This window comes from Heptranchias perlo, chromosome 15 (genome assembly GCF_035084215.1).
Source record: "Heptranchias perlo isolate sHepPer1 chromosome 15, sHepPer1.hap1, whole genome shotgun sequence".
In the NCBI taxonomy this organism is placed as follows: Eukaryota; Metazoa; Chordata; class Chondrichthyes; order Hexanchiformes; family Hexanchidae; genus Heptranchias; species Heptranchias perlo.
In genome coordinates this window covers 48746192-48766985 of record NC_090339.1, presented here as the reverse complement: position 1 = coordinate 48766985, position 20794 = coordinate 48746192, and the positions used below count along the sequence as shown (strand labels likewise).

At 38.0% G+C, this 20794-nt stretch overlaps 1 protein-coding gene across 8 annotated transcripts in view; it reads right to left on the bottom strand.

Moving 5' to 3' along the window:
* atrx (ATRX chromatin remodeler) overlaps window positions 1–20794 on the bottom strand; it is a 177020-nt gene that overhangs the window by 30041 nt on the left and 126185 nt on the right. For all 8 annotated transcript variants that reach the window (XM_067997179.1, XM_067997178.1, XM_067997175.1 and 5 more), the window contains 3 exons: window positions 13864–13972; window positions 7671–7848; window positions 4707–4901 (listed from right to left, as the gene is read on the bottom strand). In XM_067997179.1, coding sequence (XP_067853280.1) covers window positions 4707–4901; window positions 7671–7848; window positions 13864–13972 — 482 coding nt within the window. The remainder of the gene's footprint in view (window positions 1–4706; window positions 4902–7670; window positions 7849–13863; window positions 13973–20794) is intronic.

The following is a 20794-nucleotide window of genomic DNA, read 5'->3' as shown; positions in this document are numbered from 1 at the left end:
TCTTTCAGAGTTGGGAAATTCTAAACTATGTCCCAAAATATAAATTGGTTTTAAGTGCCGGAGCAAATGCTGCAAACTATTTTCAGACAATAATCTGAGGTCAACTGTGTTATGTCTGCAATTCAGCATAGTAAAAGCCAGTTAAACCAGATTAGCCCCTCACTGTTGGAAAAAGAGTAAAACCTCCACTTTTATCAAAATTCGTTATCTTTAACTTTCAATATCTTTAACTTTCAACTTGGCTGGATTTTTTAATCTTTCAATTCTGTGATAAAATAAAATGTACAAACAAGTCATTAGAACCAATTTTCATTATAGCTCTGGTGCTTCAATTACTGCAGTGCTGCAATTAAAGAGAGTAACTTCTACTTAATAGGTGAATGAAAGCATCTTCACATAATTTTTCAATTAGACCCCATCTGGAGTACTGTATTCAGTTCTGAGCACCACACTTCAGGAAGAATATAGTGGCCTTGGAGGAGGTGCAGTGCAGAATCACCAGAATGATACCAGAGTTAAAAGGGTTACATTATGAGGACAGTTTGTATAGAGTCCGCTTGTATTCCCTTGAATATAGAAGATTAAGGGGTGATCCAATTGAGGTGTTCAAGATGATTAAACTATTTTATAGGGTAGATAGAAATAAACTATTTCCTCTGGTGGAGGACAAGGGGGCATAGTCTTAAAATTAGAGCTAGGGCTTTCAGGGGTGATGTCAGAAAGCACTTCTTCACACAAAGGGTAGTATAAATCTGGAATTCCTTCCCCCCACTCCCCAAAAAGCTGTTGAGGCTAGGTCAATTGAAAATTTCAAAACTGAGATTGATAGATTTTTGTTAGGCAAGTGTATTAAGGGATATGGAACCAAGACGGGTAGATGGAATTAAGATACAGATCAGCCGCGATTTATCTGAATGGCGGAACAGGCTCGAGGGGCTGAATGGCATACTCCTGTTCCTATGTTCCAAATTACATAATGGAGGGCACCCCAGTGGATAAGAGAAAGTGGCAGATCGTTTAGAATTCTCAAAGTTTGGTCTTGTGCATATGGTGCGGCAATACCTCAGGCATAGAAATGAAGACAAATGCAATATAAACAAATATAATATCTTTTGGGCTGTTCATTATCATTTGTCAGACAGGAGGATATTGGTGTTAGCAGGTAGTGGAATGCTGTGATATCAGGTGCAAGGCTTCTGCCTGCAAAAAATTGGCAGGTAACTGGAGCACGGATAAAAGGAGGTGCCACTGTAATTCATGTCAGTCGACTGAAAGTAGCTTCTTTAAACTCTATTTTGTACTCAAGTTTAAACTAATAGTTCATGGTTTAAAACCAAACCTGAAGTTGTAAAATATAACTAAAAATATACATGTACAAATAAGCACTAAGATGTCTTTCATTTTTAAATTCTCTTACTGCAGTTTATAGCAGAATTCCATTTTTCTTCAGAATATTTTGTGGAACCCTTCGATGGCTACCACTTTTGAGAGCCCGACCTTTTTTTTTTAGGTCTTCCATGCTCATAAATTGTTCTATGATTGATAGCAAACTCTGTTCCCTCTTCAAACTCTGCTACTCTAAATCTCCCTCTCCACTGAAGTGCCTTACCTTCAGTCACTGCCACTCACTGACTTAAGATATTAGCAGTCGAAATGGATAATAGAATCAAAGCCTCCACAAAACCACAATGCATTCACTGCCAAAAAAAGTGGGACTGTTTTAGTAATTTTACTGCATAACGGTCCAAGTTTTCATGCAGAGAAACAAATTAAAAGTTAAAAATGCTCTTGTTCCACTGAACCAATTTTAGATCAGTAAACGGAAAGCGAAAATAACTAGTATTAAATGTATAGAGAAAGATGGGAACAAATTAGGAATTTACTTTGGAAAAGAGTGGTGGACTAAAGAATGCAAAGGGAAAGGATTTTTCAACCACTGAAATCTGTGTTTGATGAATCCAATCCCTTTCCCATAAGTCATGTCAGATTTGACTTCACAGTACTTCAATTTGAATTTATCCCCTTTCTTCATAATAAATTCTGCATCTAAAACAAAAGTGCCTTTAGGTCCAACTACATCAGACTCTTGAAATCAGTGACAGATTTTATCTGGCAATAACCACTCCCTCTTAGTAAACTGCCTAGTTTAAAAATTCCTTTCAAATATTGCAACAGTGAAATAAAATAAAAAATTAATTCAAGAAAATGAAATTGAAAACAAAACTATTTTCTAGATCAGTAATTTCACTAAAGGAAGCTACATATTGGGAAATATGTAATAGTGGTGTTTATTAGTGATTTATAAAATTAATTCTGAATTTTATGTTCAACAGATCAAAGTAGTACTGCAATGCAGGTACACAAAATATTGCAAACATGTCTTGAAATATGTAAAAGCTAATTGGGGCCAACTGCAGAATATCTAAATTATATCCCAATGAGACCGTTAATCATGGATTTCGCTTTACACAGATTTTTTTTGAGCGTTTAAATGGTTTCCTATAGGGTTGTCAACCAGAACAATCTTTAAACAAATTGACAGCATAATCCCACCCTGACAGCTGTTAAATACACTGTAGGTGGCCTAATCAAGTTCAATCCTGTCAAGCGCAAAGTTGTATCATGAAGTACAATGAAAATAAAGCTTTGCAGCTTTCTTACACCTTTGGCGTATTGAAGCACTCCGTAATTAAATTCCTAATCAAAATTAGAGTACTACATTTTCAAACGGTCTTTCTTTAATCTCATCAATCTGTCTAAAATAGTCATTTCAGGTAAACAAAAGATTAGTTTTATCTGAAAGCACATGCACACAATTGTTAAATTGCTTTGCTGAAAATGTGTTAATTTTTTGCACACCTGCCTGTTCAAGGTCACAGGGCTGGTTGATTCAAAACAAGCCTGTTTAATTTGTTGAAGATTCCATCCCATCACATTTTTAAAAAAAACATTTTTGATTTTTTATTTATTTGGAGAAATCTGGTCTTTTAATATACATGTAACTCCACACATAGAAATCGTGGCAACTAATTACAGCTGACTAAAATCCCTGTATTGTTTTACAGTGACTCATGGCATGCTAAGAGCCACTTTAAAATAATAAGCATAAGATTATGAATATGATTTGTCTCACTTCATGTTCAAATTAACAGACCAGGAACTTGGCTCAGAACTCAAACATAGCTGGAAAACCACATTACATTATAAAAAAGCAAAATACTGTGGATGCTGGAAATCTGAAATAAAAACAGACTTTTAAAAACTGTTAAATCTTTAACTTCTTCCAGTTCTGAAGAAAGGACTTCGACCTCAAACGTTAACTCTGTTTCTTTCTCCACAGATGCTGCCCATCTTGTTGTGTATTTCCAACATTTTTTGTTTTTAACTCGACATTATAAAAATTATTTCAATATTAATGGCAACAAAGAACCAAGTATCCAAATTATACAGTTGGATTTTTAATTCTAGATCTAAATCGCCGCATGAGATGGCTAGAATTAGGATAAGCACAATGGCACAGTCCTCAGGATCAACTTAAACTTGCTACATTTAAACAGGATCTGCAGTTATTTGGCTGCAAAATTGTTCTGCTACAACGTAAATAGAAATCATTAGTATGGAAACTATGCTGCCATTCACTCAAAATATTGTACCATAAATCGTGCAACATTTTGCGTAGTGTTACAGCCCTCTAATGGCAGTTAAAGGTAACACAATCAAAACAGTGCGAACAAGGTGCCAATTACCCCACAAAATAGTGGACCTGAAGCCTTTTCGGCCCTGGTGCCACCAAAAAAAAATCTCTAGCCTTCAGCTATGAAATAGTGCTAGTGACACATCTCCCAAAAGAAAGCTTCTGCAAATCTTAAATCATTCTCCTCCACTTCCATCTCACCCTATCCCCTCTCTTACACACCTAACTACCATCTCTATCTCTTTCCAATCTTTCACTTTTCACCCCTCCACTTCAGTTTCTATCTCACCAACACTCTGTTCTCAATCTTACTCCACTAGCATTTCTCTCCCATCTTAATTTCAATGTTTTTCTCTTTTCCTTCCCATTCACCTATGTCCATCTCTCTCACCACTTCAGTCTCCTCCCCCTTCTCCACCACTTCAGTGTGTCTCTTCCTGTCTCTCCACCACTTCGGTTTCTACTCTTCCATTTCTCCCTCTCTTCCCGCAATCCTGTTTCTATATCTATTTTCCTGCCCATCTCTCCCTCTCCTCCACTGCTGCCTCAATATGTCTACCCTCTCCACTTTCATCTCTACACAATTTCACTCTTCCTCTTCTGCTCTCTCCTCTACTGTCCCTTCTCCCCTCCAGTACCACTTCTTTGCCCCCACTACAACTCCCTTGTCTACAATCTAGTCTTCCCCTGCTGTCCCTCCTCCTTCCCCTGTTCCCTTCTACCCCATCATCTTTTTCCCCATTTCATTTCTATTTTTCTCCCCCACCCCCCCCCCCTACTTTCCACTGAAATGGAAAATGCTCCCATTTCCTGAAATTGTGCAATAACGTCCTATTAATTCATGAATTTGAGTGGGGAAAAAATAGGAGATCGCCAAAACTATTTACATTGTCATTGCCAGATTATGAAAGTGGCAATGAAATTCCTGATCGAAGTGCTTTCATTTGAGAATGCAATTTATCTATGAGAAATATTTACTGACATAAACATTGAGTTTATGAGAAAGGTAAACCTTTGGTAGCATAGGAGTATCTCTCTTTTTCTTCTTTTCAGAGTTTGGATCATCCAGTTGATCTGGCTCAAAAGTGTAGAGTTCAGTTAATTCATTCATTGTGAAGTGACGCTCAATCTGTTGCTGGTCAACTACACGGTACGACAGTGACTGTTTTGTTACTTGTCGATCATAAATCTTTTCCTCCATGGTTCCCTGTATTTAAAAAACAATGAAAGTTAGAATTCATGCTTCTCCAGATACTTACCCCCCCGATGACCAACACGAAATCCAGCTCCTATAGGCAAGCCCATGTCTCTTATTCACTTAGCAAACAAGGTTTTGCTTCACTTATGTGGCACAGTGTGCCCATGGCGATTGGTAGACCAGTTTACTGCCTCTGGATTTACATGTAGGATTTCTGCTACACGACCACATCACTTCTGAAGTTAATGTGTCACTTTTGTAGCAGACCAAACTGCCAAACAGATTTAATCGCAGAGTAATTTATAGCAGTAAGTATTAAGAGTGATTTGCTGAAATTACTCCAAATATCACCATTGAATCAATTCATGCAAGAGTTAAACAGAAAAGCCAGTCAGCTGCGTACCTTTGAATGGGTTTCTCTGCAGATCTTTCAAAGGATAGACAAACGCTTCTTGGAACAGTAGCTGCTGCCCAATCCCTACTGGTTACCGCCTCTCTGAATTACATTGGCATTCCTACCTAGGTAGTCATGTCTTGCCTCTGCATCAGTTGTAGTTAGTTCAAAATCTTAACTAGCTGGCAGATCAGAAGTGTTCAAACCGTATACCCATAAAACCCTTTGAAATACAGTCTCGCCTTGAGCAGTAAATCTGCGTGACATTTTACTCCCGGGGTGAACAGCATGTTTCATAATACGTATACCTGTCCATGGTGCCCAAAAATTGAATTAATTAAATATAACTGAGCAAGATGGTTGTTAAGGATTAAGAAACAAATTAAAAACGATACCGCAATACCACAAATATTTCAGGAAATTAATTTTCCACAAAAGTGCTGACCTCAGGATACATAAAATATTCTTTGCATTATTTCCTCAATGTACAGCAACTATATAAGAACCACACTGAAATTGAAGGATCTCACCATCACATGATATCTTTTAGAAATCAAAGAATTATCAACTAAGTTTTCTGCCCATGTTGGTCTACTTGAGTAATTTAAATAACTAATGCTGAAGACATTATGGAGGAAGGGACATTCAACAGTTATTGAACCTGACAGCATAAGGAAATTGTGTTTACATTTAGTTGATGTTGAAGCAGTTTAGTTAAAAGCAATCTGCATTTGTGTCAATTCAATTCCTTCATACCGTATGCTTCTGTACCCTGCTCAATTTAGTACTTGTTGGTATCATTTGCACACAATTAAACAGAAATACTCAAAAGTCAACAGAAATAAAAAAAAGCAAATTCCTTGCAATCATCTGAATTTAAAGTGGTTAAAATATTCTCATTATTAAACCTTTTTGCAAATACCAAACATTATTTTAAACTGAGTTTTCCAGGAGTTAAATGCTTGCATGTATAATACAATCTTGGACACTGCTTCCACACAGGCAGACTTTCATGAAAATAGATCATACCTAGTATATGGTACCATCTAGTGGTCACGAGAGAATGACTGACAAGTATGGGTAATAATTATAAACAAACACAAAAATACAATCAAAGGAAACATTCGAGCACCAGAGGCGATACAACGAGCAGCCACACAACTGATCCCTAGCATCAAAGGTCGGAGTTACAAGGAAAGACTGGAGAAATTTGGGCTTTTCAGAGTTGAAAGGCGGCACCCCAGAGGTGATCTTATGGAGGTACATAAAATAGATCAGGGAATAAAAAAAATGTAAATTCAGAATATTACATTAATTTAAATTGTGAGAATAGGACAGGGGGATATAGGTTCAAATGAGTAAGTGTAAATTTAGGAAATAATGGTCTTCCTTATCTGTGATCAAAGGTCATTTCTTAACTTATATGGTCTGACATTTTGTTCCTGGGAGGAGGGAAAAGACGGAAGAAATTTATCAAGCAATCTACAAATATGAAGACTCCAGGGTTAAAAAGTACATCAAGTGGCGTATTCTTCATTCTTCAATTTAAATTACTTCAAATGAAGCGCAAAGACCCACCTATACTATCTTCATAAGGAAAAATAATCTAAGGCTGAGGCAAGTACAATTCTACCAAACTTAAACTGTTACCAGCCAAATCCAATAATGAAATTATGAGGATTATTTTTTTCCTGTCTTTACCTATGTTTTCTATTACATGGCTGAAGCTGCCTTTATATATTGGCTTCTGCAGAGAAAGTTAAGGAGAAAACCTCAAGGCATCAGGGGAGTGGAACCAGTGGAAACATTTAAATTAGTGAAAAGTGAATTTAGAACATATTAAAAAGTGTTCTTTTTAAATTTGAAGAGTGCTAAATGTTTGGAATAATATGCTAGATAAGGCTTAGAGGCAAGGACATTTTGTTATAACTGAAAACACAATTGCATCCATAGATGTGAAAAGGAAAACCAGGTGGCAAAAATCAAAAACTTCTTCCCCTCTACACCTTTTTTGATTCATTTAGTTTTAAGTACATCGAGAAAGGAACGGTAATCAAATATTTTCATAGCAATACAACTGGGAGGGCCTGTCCAGACAAAGTATGTCAAAACATTTTTTGTTTCTGATGATGGAAAGCATTACAGTAATCTAAAATATAATAAATTAAATGGCAGAGGAAAGGACTCCGTAGGCTCACTTTTAAAAAAAAAAATGAGGTGGGAAAGGATCAAAGCCACTCAACATCATAGCCCATTATTTTCCCCCTAGAATTTGTATGCAGTAATGTGTCAACTCAAGTTTTTTAAAAAAAGAAACGTATACATACACAAACATATATACACATCTATCTATCTCTGGATATAAAGAGGTGCATAACTTTTACCTGAGCCAAGAACCTGTAGACAAAGACTGGCTTTATCTGTCCAAAACGGTAAACACGAAAGATACTCTGAATATCGTAAGAAGGATTCCAGGAGGCATCAAAAATGATGACACGGTTGGCAGCTACCAGATTAATCCCTAGCGATCCCGCTTTGGTGGAAATGATGAATAGACGGCCCCTGTAAGAAATAATTGCCCAGACAGAGTCAGTCAAATTTAAGGACATCAAATTTAGGACAGTAACAAAACCAAAAATGCAGCAAGCTTTTAGTGCTGCTTTCCTGAGTTCAAAGCTTTTATCAGGAGACTTTATCGTCACACTGGCTCCCACCATGCTCTCCACACATATTATGGTACAGTTTTTAAAAAAGTCAAAAGCCAGGGAGGTGGTAGAGGAGGGGAGGAGAGAAGGAAATTTACAGCCCTAATTCAATTTGGTTACCCTGCAGCTAAGTAGATGAGAATTATTGGGAGTTAAATTCCATGCAGTCTACCATTTACAAGACACACTTAGCACACAAACCTAAATGCAACATACATCCTGTTTAGCAATTATAATCCTCCTTCACAGTTCTAACTTGTACTGATAGCTTGTATTCTACATTTTTCTTTAATTCAAGGAGGGTTCCACTTCCCCATGCAACATTAATAAAATCTAATACTCCTTATTGGATGGACACACATTTTATAATCACAGCTGTTATATTTAAAATTCTAGCCATTGACAAAAACTACATATGAACTACAAAATTGTACCAAACTACACTATATTATTAGCATTATACTTTTAAGCAAACTCTTGATAGTTACTCACTTTTGAGGCTCAAACTTTAATGCAACTCATGCAAACATCATTAAAAAAATCTGATTAAAATACTAAAACCTATCTGCATTGTTGGTGGATTGGTTAAACCACTGATTTGAGTAAAGAGACTGTACCCACAATTTTTTTGAAATAGTCAAGCAATTAATTTTAATCAGTGACCAATGCAAAAGGTATCTTGCTATGATTAAACTGTACTATTGCTGCAAGGATCCAACTGAATGATCTTTTTTGAACCATTAAAAATTGATGAATTTGCTCCTCATCTGCAAAAGCCACCATTGCCCACCGTTATCAAAGGCCATAGCAATATAGACAGACTACCCTGCGATCAAACAGCTCAATAGGAAATTTCACCAAAGGGAAAAACTTTTGTGCAAACACTCAAATGTAAGTAAAATTATTTGTTTATTAAGGGGACATGTATTCAAAGAGAGGGAAAAAAATCTAAAACTCTACAAACTTTTCAATTATTGGTTGTTAGAACTCATGGAATTATGTAACTTTGATAGTTTTCCTTTTTAAAAAAAGGAAAGCAGCACAAAATGATCTGACTTTCATCTTTGTTTAGTTTTATTGGTTTATTTTTCAAATGAAGTAAGTCACTTGGAGCAATTTTAAAATTTACACCATGATATGCTGACATTGTTACTAGCCTTATTTAGTACACTGGTGCTGGTTTGGGGCGGGTGGGGGGGGGGAAAGAGAGGAATTATACCTCCATCAATACATTTTAATGCTGCATGAGAATTCTAACAAAATCATCTCAAATTGCTCCCAGCATCAGTGACAGCCTGCAATTCACCAGTACTTTGCCCAAGAAAGTTCAAAATATTGTCCAGACAAGACCCAAGTTTGGGAGGATAAAATTTGCAATTGTACAACTAGATAGTATCCTCTTGAACGGAGCAAAGTATGAAATTTCTCATGTCCACCATAATGCTTTATGAAAATCCTAGTGACAACAGTGTATAACAAAGTCAGTGATAATTATGCCAACAATTTTTACTGCATAAAATGCAAATACCATGAAAATTGTAATGAACAATAATCATGATGGATCATAATGGTGATAAAAATAAATTGGGCAACTAACAGGAAGAGGCGGCTCCATAAGCATCCCTTTCCTCTACCATGAGACCGGCATACGAGTGCAAGACAGCGCTAAAATGTTTGCAAGCATCTTCAGCCAAAAATGTGGAATGGGCAATCCTACTTAGCCTCCTCCCGAGACTCCCATCATCACAGATACCAATGTCCAGCCAATTCAGTTCATTCCATATGACATTAAACAGCAGCTGACAACATTTCAACTGTAGTGCTAAAGACCAGAGGACCATAATTAGCCACTCCCCTAGCCAATCTGTTCCAGTACAGTTATGACACTAGCATCTACTTAACAATGTGGAAAATTTCCCAGATAGGTCAGCCATGAAAAACAAGATAAATCTAACCTGGTCTATTCATTGTCCATCAGCCTTCTCGTAATCATCAATTAAGTGATAGGAGGAATCAACTGTACCACCAAGCTGCACCTAGTCACCAATAGCCTGCTCACTGAAATCCAGCTGAGGTTCCATCAAAACCATTTGGCTCCACACTTCATCACAGTATTGATTCAGACATGGATGCAAGAGCTGAATGCCAGAGGTGAGGGGAAAGTAGCTGTCCTTGACATCAAGGCAGCATTTAGCTGAGGAAATCCAGCAAAACTGAGGTCAATGGGAAACCCTCCAGTATTGAAGACTCCTTCCATCTGTTTCCTGATGATTGGGAGTAGGATGATAGGATGGTACTTGGCAGGGTTGGATCTGTCGTGCTTTTTGTGGACGGGCATATTTGGGCAATATCCCACATAGTCAGGTAGATGACAAGAGTTGTAGCTGTACTTGAATAGCTTGGCAAAGGTCTTCAGCACTACTACCAGGGTGTTGTTACGGCCTGTAGCCTTGGGTTTGTCCAGTGTACTCAACCGTTTCTTAATGTCACGTGAATGAATTAGCTGAAGATTGGCAGCTGCGACGGTGGGGGTCTGAGGATGCCGAGAAGGGTCATCCACTAGGCTGAAGGTAGTTGCAAACGCTTCAGCCTTAACTACTGCACTCACGTCCTGGGCTATGCCATTGTTGAGAACTGGGATGCTCATGGAGCCTCCTTCCATTAGTTTAATTGTCCTCCACCATTTGCGACTGGATGTGGCAGGGCTGCAGATAATTTGACCTGATCGGTTGTTTATGGGATTGCTTAGCTCTATCTATCGCATGTTGCTTTCGCTGTTTAGTATGCATGTAGTCCTGTGCTGCAGCTTCACCAGGTTGGCACCTCATTTTCAGGTATGTCTGGTGTTGCTCCCGACATGCTCTTCTACACTCCTCACTGAATCAGGGTTGGTCATCTGGCTTGATGGTGACAAGCGGCTCATCTCCTCACCTCAAAGCCTTTCCACTATCTACAGGACTCAAGTCAGGATTGTTATGGATTACTCACCTGGACGCATGTTGCCATAACAACTCCGAAGTTCAACAGACAGAACAGAGCAGTTCTTTTGACTGGCGCCTGTGCCACTGGACTCAATATCCATCACTAGCCCATAGTGGATGCAGTGTGTACTATCTACAACATGCACTGCAGCATCTCACCAACCTTACTTCTACAACACCTCCCTCAAAACCTCTTAGCAAGAAAGACGAGCAGTAACTTTGTGGAAGCACCACCAACTCCAAGATCCCCTCCAAGTCACACTCCATCCTGAATTGGACGTATATCGCGTTTCCTTCATTACTGCTGGGTCAATACCCTGGAATTTCCTACTTAAAACCATTATGAGAGTATCACCACAAGGGCTGCAGCCATTCAAGATGACTCACTATCACCTTCTCAGAGCAACTAGGAATGGGCGTCGTCCACATACAGAAAACAAATAAAAATAAACAGGAATCATGACCATAGCTATTATATTAGGCAATGAAGATTGCAGTTTGATGGGAAATACAGCTTTGGATTGCTGGTATTTAATGGCATCTTGAGTAACAATACTTAATGAGCTAGTAGATACAGAAGTCCACCTTCTTGGGAAGGATGACTGACATCAATAATCTCACCTGCACAGAGAAGCACCTCCCATTATGTTCTGCAGCAATTTTGATAACTTAAAGGGGAAAAAACAACAGCCCTTACATTGTGAACTGGGGACAGAGATAGGGACAAAAAGTACAGACAGTATGTAGAAACTGGAGGAAATATATTCAACTGAGGAACTAAAAATCCTTTAATGCCACCAAAAGTCCAGACACCTTTATGCCTTGATTACACTCTGTCACCAATTCCTGCTGGACAAACCACTCCATTTATACTACACAAGGATTTTACTAACTTGGTAATACTGATGTCAGCCAGCAGTCCTATCCTTTCACTCCTTTCTAACTAACCATCTTCCGACTGCACTAAATTAGAAGGCGCAGTAAGTTGTTACAAAAGGGACATAGACATAGACAGACTAAGTGAGTGGGCATAACTATGGCAGATGGCATTGAATGCAAAGAAGTGTGAGGTTATCCATTTTAGATCTGAGAAAGACAATTCAGAATATTTCCTTAATGGTGAGAGACTAGAAGCTGTGGAGAGTAAGGATTTATGTGTCCATGTACACAAATCACAAAGCTAGTACGCAGGTACAAAAAGTAATCAAAAAGGATAATGAAATGTTGTTATTATCTTAAGGGGTTTGGTGTTCAAAAGTGAGGAAGTGATGCTTCATTTGTGCTAAGCCTTGGTCAAACCCTATCTGGAGTACTGTGTTTAGTTTTGGGTACTGAACCTCAGGCTTGGAAGTGGTACAGCACAGATTCACCAGAATGATACCAGGGCTTAAAGGGTTAAATTATAAGGTTGCATAGAGTAGGCTCGTATTATACTGTCTCAAGTTTAGACATTTATGGGATGATCTAATTGAAGTGTTTAAAATTATAAAAGGGATTCGATGGTGTAGAAAAAGATAAACTATTTCCTCTGGTGGTGGAATCCAGAACAAGAGAGCATAATCTTAAAATTAGAGCTAGGCCACTTAGGAGTGAAATCAGGAAGCATTTCTTCACATAAAGGGAAGTGGAAGTCTGGCTCTCGCCTCCAAAAAAGCAGGGGATGAAATTTTCAATACCAAGATCAATGTTAGATAAGGCTATCGAGGGCTATGGAGGAAAGGCAGATAAATGGAGTTGAGGTACAGATCAGCCACAATCTAAATGAATGGTGGAACAGGCTTGAAGGGCTGAATGGTATACTCCTGTTCCTATGTATTAATACTTACTTGTATAAATAACATGAATGTTTCAAAAATTTACACACTCAATGTGAATGTTCAGTACATACAAGCCTGCGCACTAGATTTTTTAATATGGTCAGAAGTGGAGGCTACTTTGAGATAAAGGCTATTAAAAACATTAATCATAAGAAGTGAACAAAGGAAGGAGCCAGCCATATATTTGCTACAAATTCTTATTTAGAACCTGCCAGTGTTACACTGATGGGAGGGACATTCAATTTATTCAAAATAAACAAAGGCTACCAAAAGCATCAAATTACTTCTCTTCTAAATCTTCAAGCTAATCACTTAGTGGGAAATGAGCACTGAATTTGTTTTTGGCAATTTAACTCAGAATTCCTTCTCAAATAGAATTCTAAACTGTACAATTTTGCCAGTAATATTGGTGAAATAGTCTTATTTTACACAAAAGGCAGGAGAAAGAGAAGGGGGTAAGCAGTGAAAGCACTGACCTGCACGATGTTTAGACAATCACAGTGTAAAGAATTCTGAATTACATTTGCTCGAATTAATGTATCAAAGACTTTATTACTACACTGTACAAGAGTTGAATAGGAATTATTTATACGGCACATCCTGGGAACATTATATCAAGTTAGTCTGTATATCCGTCCAGGCTAATCATATTATAAACTAATACAGTGCAAATAAAACCCAGGAAAGTCAAGCTATTTATCAAAACAATATTTGGACAAGCTTAAATCTCCCAGCAAGTATAAATTCATTGTACGTTAAATTAGTTTCTATGTTGAATAACTATTGTTTTCCACAGCATATATGAATTAATAAACCAGTTATTGGAAATAATTTATTCAAATAGTGTGCATTTCCCAAATTGTACAAATAGTGTACAAAAAAGTGTAACACTACTCCATATCAGTCGATATTACCTCTACATCATATCAATTTGAACTTAGTTTTGAAAAACAAAAACTGTAAAACTTAATTTTTTCCCCCATTTCACGGCAAACTTTGAACATTTGTGAAAGTGTATTAGAGTTTTGCAGATTTTTAATGTCAAGAGTTTCACATTCTAGTGTATAACATTACCTGACATTACTCTCATCATTGAAATCTTCAGCCCATTTTTTTCTTGTCTGTGCACTTGTAGAGCCATCCATTCGATAGTAATCTATATTTCTGTACCATTTCCCATTACCTGCAATTTGAAATACTTATTTGTAAATGGAACATCCTTTTGATGAAGACTGACAGTCATAAAAATAAAATGCCCTGAATCTTCAGGAATCAAACTCATTCAGGAATTCCAGTTGAAGTTTTTAAATCTAGGAGTGGAACAACAGCACAATTGTTGCAGCAGCAATGCAGTGTTATTCATCTTTGTGGGATCTTAAACATCAGAGTTCAGATGTGCAGCTCGAGGAGGAGTGGGAGTCAAAGAAAAGCCAGTTGGGCAGTCACACTGCCTTTCCATCACAATTGGTGTATTTAGAAGATCGGAAAAGGTCATGAGCGCCTGAGAAAAATCTTGACTAGGTTTGCAATTCCACTCAAAGAAATATATATTTATCAAATAAACGAGAAAAAATGAATCCAACTTCCTGTAAAATGGTATTTCCACTTCAAAACAAGAGGCCAATATTTTAATAGTGCGGCTCTGGCACTTGCAGTGTGGCAAAAAATACATTTTTTAAAAAAAAGAGAAAATAAATGAGCAAAAACAGCACCAAGAGATTAGGCAGGTCACTCTAGTTGGTCACAGAACAGAATATAGAAACTACAGCATTAATGGCGAACATTTGTTCCATTGTACCTATGCTATTATCCATTTGAATTCCATTTCAATGTGCTTTTCTCATTTCTTTTTATGTTCTTTATAAGTATAGGATAATATCTATCCAATTCCATTTTAACTGTTGTAGTCTCTGCCTCATTAACCACTTTTGGCAAAGCACTCCATGCTCTAAAAACTGTCAAATAATTTCTTGTAACTTCTCCCTTTTGTCCTTGTGATAATTCTCAGTCTACACCCTTTGTTACAGATTCACCAAACAGTGGAAACAATCTTTTAATATTTACCCTTGTAAAACCCCTCATGATTTTGAAAACCTCCATTATGCCTTCCCATAAGTTTCAGTTCCAGTGAAAAAAATTCAAGCCTTGCTTTCTAACTATTAGAGACTGATCCCTTGTGTCAGAGGATTAAGTTAGGAGAAGAGGGGATGATAGAAATTACCTTACAAGACAGCAGACAGAATGGAAAAAGTAGATTCAGAAAATTATTTCAAACTAAATAGCGAGAGAAGGACAAGGGGATACAGGTTCAAACTTGGAAAAGGTACATTTCTGGCTGATGTCAACAAATTCTTCTTCACACGTGAGCAGTACATGGACTGGATTTCCGAGTAGGGTCGTGGAAGTAAAAACTTAAATCATTTAACAATTAGATAACGCACAATCTTTCTGGATAGATGAGCTATGAAGGGTTGAATAGCCTTCCTCATCTCCACCCTATGAAGATCTAATGAATCTTCACTGTACTCTTTCCATTGCTCAACTATCCTTCTTATAGTGGAATGCACAAGACTTCACACAATGCTTCCAACAGTGGCCTAACCAATCTCTTGGATAAATTCAACTTCAACCCTTTGCCTATATGTATGTAACAGAGAATCCCATTTGCCTTTTTATATAACCTATTCTATCTGCACTACCACCTTTAAAGATCTATGTACCTGCACCCTAGATTTCTTTGTTGTTCCACCCTGTTAAGAACCTTACCATTTAAGGTGTACTTGCTTTCACTATTTTCCCCCAAAATGTACTACTTCTCATTTTTCCCCACAGTAAACTGCCTTCCTGCCCTCTCCCCTCATCAATCTATATTCATTTACCTCTATTCTTTTCTTTCTAGCTCCATAATTTTTCCATCCATGCAGCTACACTGACTTTAATACCACGTGCCTCAAGTTTCATAAGTCTTTCATGTAGTAACCTTACCAAATACATTCTGAAAATCTATAAATATTTGTTGCATTTCCATCATTTATACACTGAATTCCTCAAGCCCTTTACAAACCTATGTTGACTGTCAATAATTAATCCATACCCAAGTGTTCACTAAATTCCTCCTGTATTACGAATTCTAGAAGTATACCCACAACCAAGCCAAGACAAACTGGCCTATAATTTCCCAACTTATTCCTTTTCCTTTATATGGACAATCAAGGTAAGGCTAATCGGCTTATAATATCCCAGTTTATCCCTATTACTTTTCTTGAAACCTAACGTCTAGTCAAGTTTAGCTATTCCAATATGCTGCACCATTTCTAAAACAGATCACTTGTTACACTGTTACTGAACATGCTTGATAACCTATTGCTCTCCAGGCAGAAACAGATGTTATAGGGACTTGTAACGACAAGTCTGTGGATACAGGAGACTATTAGCTGTCATTTAGTTGTCAAAATAGATACCCAATTTGGTTTCAGCCCGTAACAAAAATGTATGGTTTTTTTAATGAAAGCTGTATGACCCATAATTTGCTTTCTGTTAAACTCAAGTACGATTAATGGAATCCACCGCTTTAAAATATTCAAAAAAACCTGTGAAAACCATTTAGCTACAGCAACTGTTTTTGCTGTAACCAAAGTTTTGTCCAGGATGTCTCACCTTCAGGATCATGCAAGATTTTTTTAAAAAGGCATTTAAAAAAAAACAGGATTTTTACTGCCACTATTTCAGTATGCAACAATTTCAACAAATCAAAATCACTGTTGGGTGGAAAGATTTTGATGACATTGAAAAAAATTTCAACAGATTAACGAGTTTCTTCAACAGTTAGCACAACAGCCATAAAGGCTTACAGTGCAATAAGTGATTAAAGAGAAAAAATGTTTAGGGAGAACTTTTTATTCAGTTTATCAAAAAACATTTGATAACACATTTGTACTTAAAACATCAACTTTTTTCTTACATCAGCAGAGATCAGCCACATTAGGTCTCCTTGCCACCATGCTGCTCATGCTACAGCAATGATGGGGAGGAGTCCCATGTGTCCCAGAGATGCTCCACTGATTACAATTGGGGCTGTGACTTGAGACCACACTGGCAGCTGCACGTCACTTCCAGGTCAGTCTGAAGTTATGGCTTCCTGCTTTAATTCAGCTGCTATAGGCCAAAATGGTGATCAGGCATCAAGTCATTTTCCTTATGCACTAATTTTCATTATTTCACCAAATCAATAGAGCAAAGCATCACTAAAGTGTTGAACTGATTCTTTATGTTGGTGTTACTTCTCAGCACAACTTATTGGTAAGTGGAAAAATTAGGTCAAAGTAGCTTCAATTGTAAAATGTTCCTAGTATTCACAGCAATAAGTCACACCTCAGGAGTGAGTGATAAAACATTGCTCATATCGCATTACAGGGTTTCTTGAATGATACCGGTGGCAGTCATTGAAATACTAGCCATTGAACTTTCCTCTTCTTTGTTAAACCATTCTATGATTGTATGATAAAGGCTGAGGGAAGGTGCATGAAGGTAAGCAATCAAATTGGGAAGAAAAAAATAGGTTTTTAAAAAAATAAAGCATCTAAAGCAATAATAGGTGAACAGTTAAAATGCCAACGCAGCTTTTTACTGCATTAAGTTCTGCATCTAGCAAGTTACAACTTGAGGAAAAAATGTTTTGCATGCAATTCCATTACACCCCACAATCAGACTCACATTAAAACATTAAGACTACAGTACTAGTCAGATTCCCTAAATGGCATGGCCTTTAATCAATGTAGTCTTACAAGTTTAATGCCCAAATTTTCAATTGATAAGATTTAAATAGGAAAATATAACTTAATTCTTCAAGTTTAAAAAAAAATCCCCTTATCCTCTTTATATAAAGTCAATTTTAAAAGACAAAACACATTTAACCTCCTATATTACAACATTAACCCTATTTCTTTTTTATTCCCCCCCCCACCCATGCGCATGGTTTCAATTACTAGGCAACAATCTATCCCAGACAAATTGCATCCCCAAAGTAATACTTTCAGGAATCAAACTTCTAAGGTCTAATCACTATGGAACTGAAATGCAGAACAGCTGGAGTTTAATTATGTTGTGAAGCAACACTACCTAATGCCAGATGTACAAAAACACAGCTGATTGCTGTAGGCATTGGTTAACTAACCTATAATTCATTGGGGTTAAAGTTTATTTATTCAATATGAATGCAGAATGCATTAAGTTCCTTAGGGGTGACATACGGAAGTAGTAATGCTAGTTGATGGATTATGGGAAACCACAAAGTTGATTATGCTGAACACAGATACTCTGAAATGGATATACTGCCTACTTTCATAGCATGAAAGAAACCGGAATCGCCATCTATATTTACATCTCCCGCTCAAATAATTAACATTTGCTGGGAAAGTTAACTTTGCATTGTACTGTGCCTTTCAGATAGTTGATCAATGATTACAAATCAGTTGATTCCCACTTCAAAAGATAGGCATTTGCACATGCAAACACAGAAGACCCAAATACTAGATATCTTGGCCTCGATTTTACCAGGGTGGGGGGTGGGTGGGAGGGTGCAGATGAGCCTGGGAGCAGGCTGCGCACCCAGCCTGGTTGAGGACATGGAGGCCCTGCCGATCTGAACGGCAGCAGGAATTCGGACCTAAGGACCCGAGTGAACGGTCTCTGGCAGTCAGATGGTGGCGGGGATTCCCTGGGATGGGGAAGCCTGGGTTTCCATATCTCAGTATTTCCCAAAGATCAGGAGGCTGCCGTTATTTCCCGAAGATCGGGGGGAGGTCGGGTCAAAGGATTCTCCGAAGATCGGGGGAATGCCGGGGCTGGGGAGGACCAAGGACCCCTTGCAGGGCCTGGGGGGAGCACTCGTGCTCCTCCCAGCCCACAAGTTCAAAGATAAAGTTTTAAAACTTACCTGGGCCTCTTCCAGCGAGTCGGCTACTCCCACCATGCTTCAGATAGCACCGGACTCCACCCTGCGTGGACCTTAAAATTATGTTGCAGTGCCTATGACATCATCAGGCCACGACTTTTGAATCTTAAGTAGGCCCCTGCTTGCTTTTAACATGAGCCTCATCCAGGGCCCGAATCGGCGGTGTTATATTATTACATTTTTAAGATTTTAACTCCTCGCCCAATCTTTTCCTGCCAGTTAAAGGGGTATGGGGGGTTACAATTGAGGCCTTTAACTCGGTAACTGAAATGGTGCAAAAGTAGTAAGGTCATTAGCACCTATGGTAGTAGTGCTTACTTAATAGTCTCCTTTCTTGCACCAGGCTTCATATGATGTTAAAAAGGTTATCATATAACGGTGGGTCCTACATGTAATGACTTTAGACAGTCTAAAGTCAGTATGCATAAGCCCAAAGCACAGAACTGCCCCTAACACGGCACTAACTGGCAATCCCAAGCAGAGTGAACACAGATATGGGAAAGGGAAAATTTTACTATGATGCGGGAAGGCTGCTCTTCTGAGGTTAGGCCTGAGTAGAAGGAGCTTTTCTCTGCATTTAACTAGGCTGTATCTGTGCTTGATACTGACAGTGGGTGCCCAAAATGGAAATCATTCTCTTCCTCAGCACCAAAATCTCTCACTTAAATACAAGTTAAAAACAACTGTAAATGGAATCTGTTAGATAACTATCTTTAATCTCCTAGAACTTTTCCTCAACTGTAAACCTAACTCTTACATTTCACCAGTCTCCTTACTTCTGGGCTCTTCTGGCCATAATCTCATATCTATTGCTTATAGAATATCCTGCAAAAATCACTCCAAACTAGTCTGTCTCATTTGACACTTAATTCAGCCAACTGAGACAATGGTCTTGAAAAATACTTCGCTACCTAGCCCAACTGCTACTTTTATTTTTCAGACCTTGTATCTGTGCCAGTGAAGTAACTGATGTTACTCTAACCGGCATGATCAATTTCGTTATCTTACTCTTCCCCTTGTCAGATCTACATTTTGGTACATTTTAGAACGAAGAAAGATTGATCAGAGTATTTTTTAAAATGGAGAGCTCAAATGTGGAGGAGCAGAGAGATTTACGGGTTAAAGTACAGAAGTCACTAAAAGCAAGTGGGCGGGTACAAAAAATAATTTAAAAGGCTTTCAATGACCTGTAACGCTTTCAGCCGAGTACCCACACAACTCTCATGAAGCTGCTAGTTATGGGAATCTGTGGTCAAATCGTGCACTTTATCTACAATATATACACTCTAGCTTCACAATCCATGTAACGATAGATACGAGATTCAATAAACCTACATCTTTCAGAAGTGGTGTGAGGAAACGTTTATCTAGACACCTATGCTATTTGATATCCTAATCAATGATGTGTTGGATGGTATCATAAGAGACAGCTTCAGTGTCTCTATTCTAGACACTGGGTACAGTATTATGGCTTTACATGGTTCATGAAGGGATCTCAGAGGTAATGAATGGAAGATAAAAGGGACATTTTTCCCAATTGTTGAATCATATCAGTTCCTGGGGATCTTGGCGGATGCCAACTTCAGTCTGGACACGGTCCTTCAGGGCTATGTTTAAAAGAGGCAACTTTCAACAACTCCCAAATCCCACTGTCGGTTAGATGTGTGGTGTCTAAGACATGCTTAAACAGTTTTAGTTCATTGGTTCAGAACTGCTAGGCAACCAATTGCAGGGATTCCTCTGCTCTTTGTTGAAGAATTTCATTTCTGGCAAAAACGACAAATTGTTTCAGGGAGGGAGGGCCATGGCCTACACTGACAGTGGCTGCCCAAAAGGTATTACCAATCAAGTTTCACCAAAACCCTGCAGACTGTTTTATAAGTTACCAAGGTGACACTGCAGTGTTGAAGTCTAGACCACTTAAAGATATATAGGTAGGTATATTTGAAGTCTCCCAGTTGGGTTTCCCCCACACCACCCCCCCCTGACTTTGTACAGACAAAACAGTGAGTATGGACAGGTATAAAAACAAATCAAAAAATGTGTCAAATA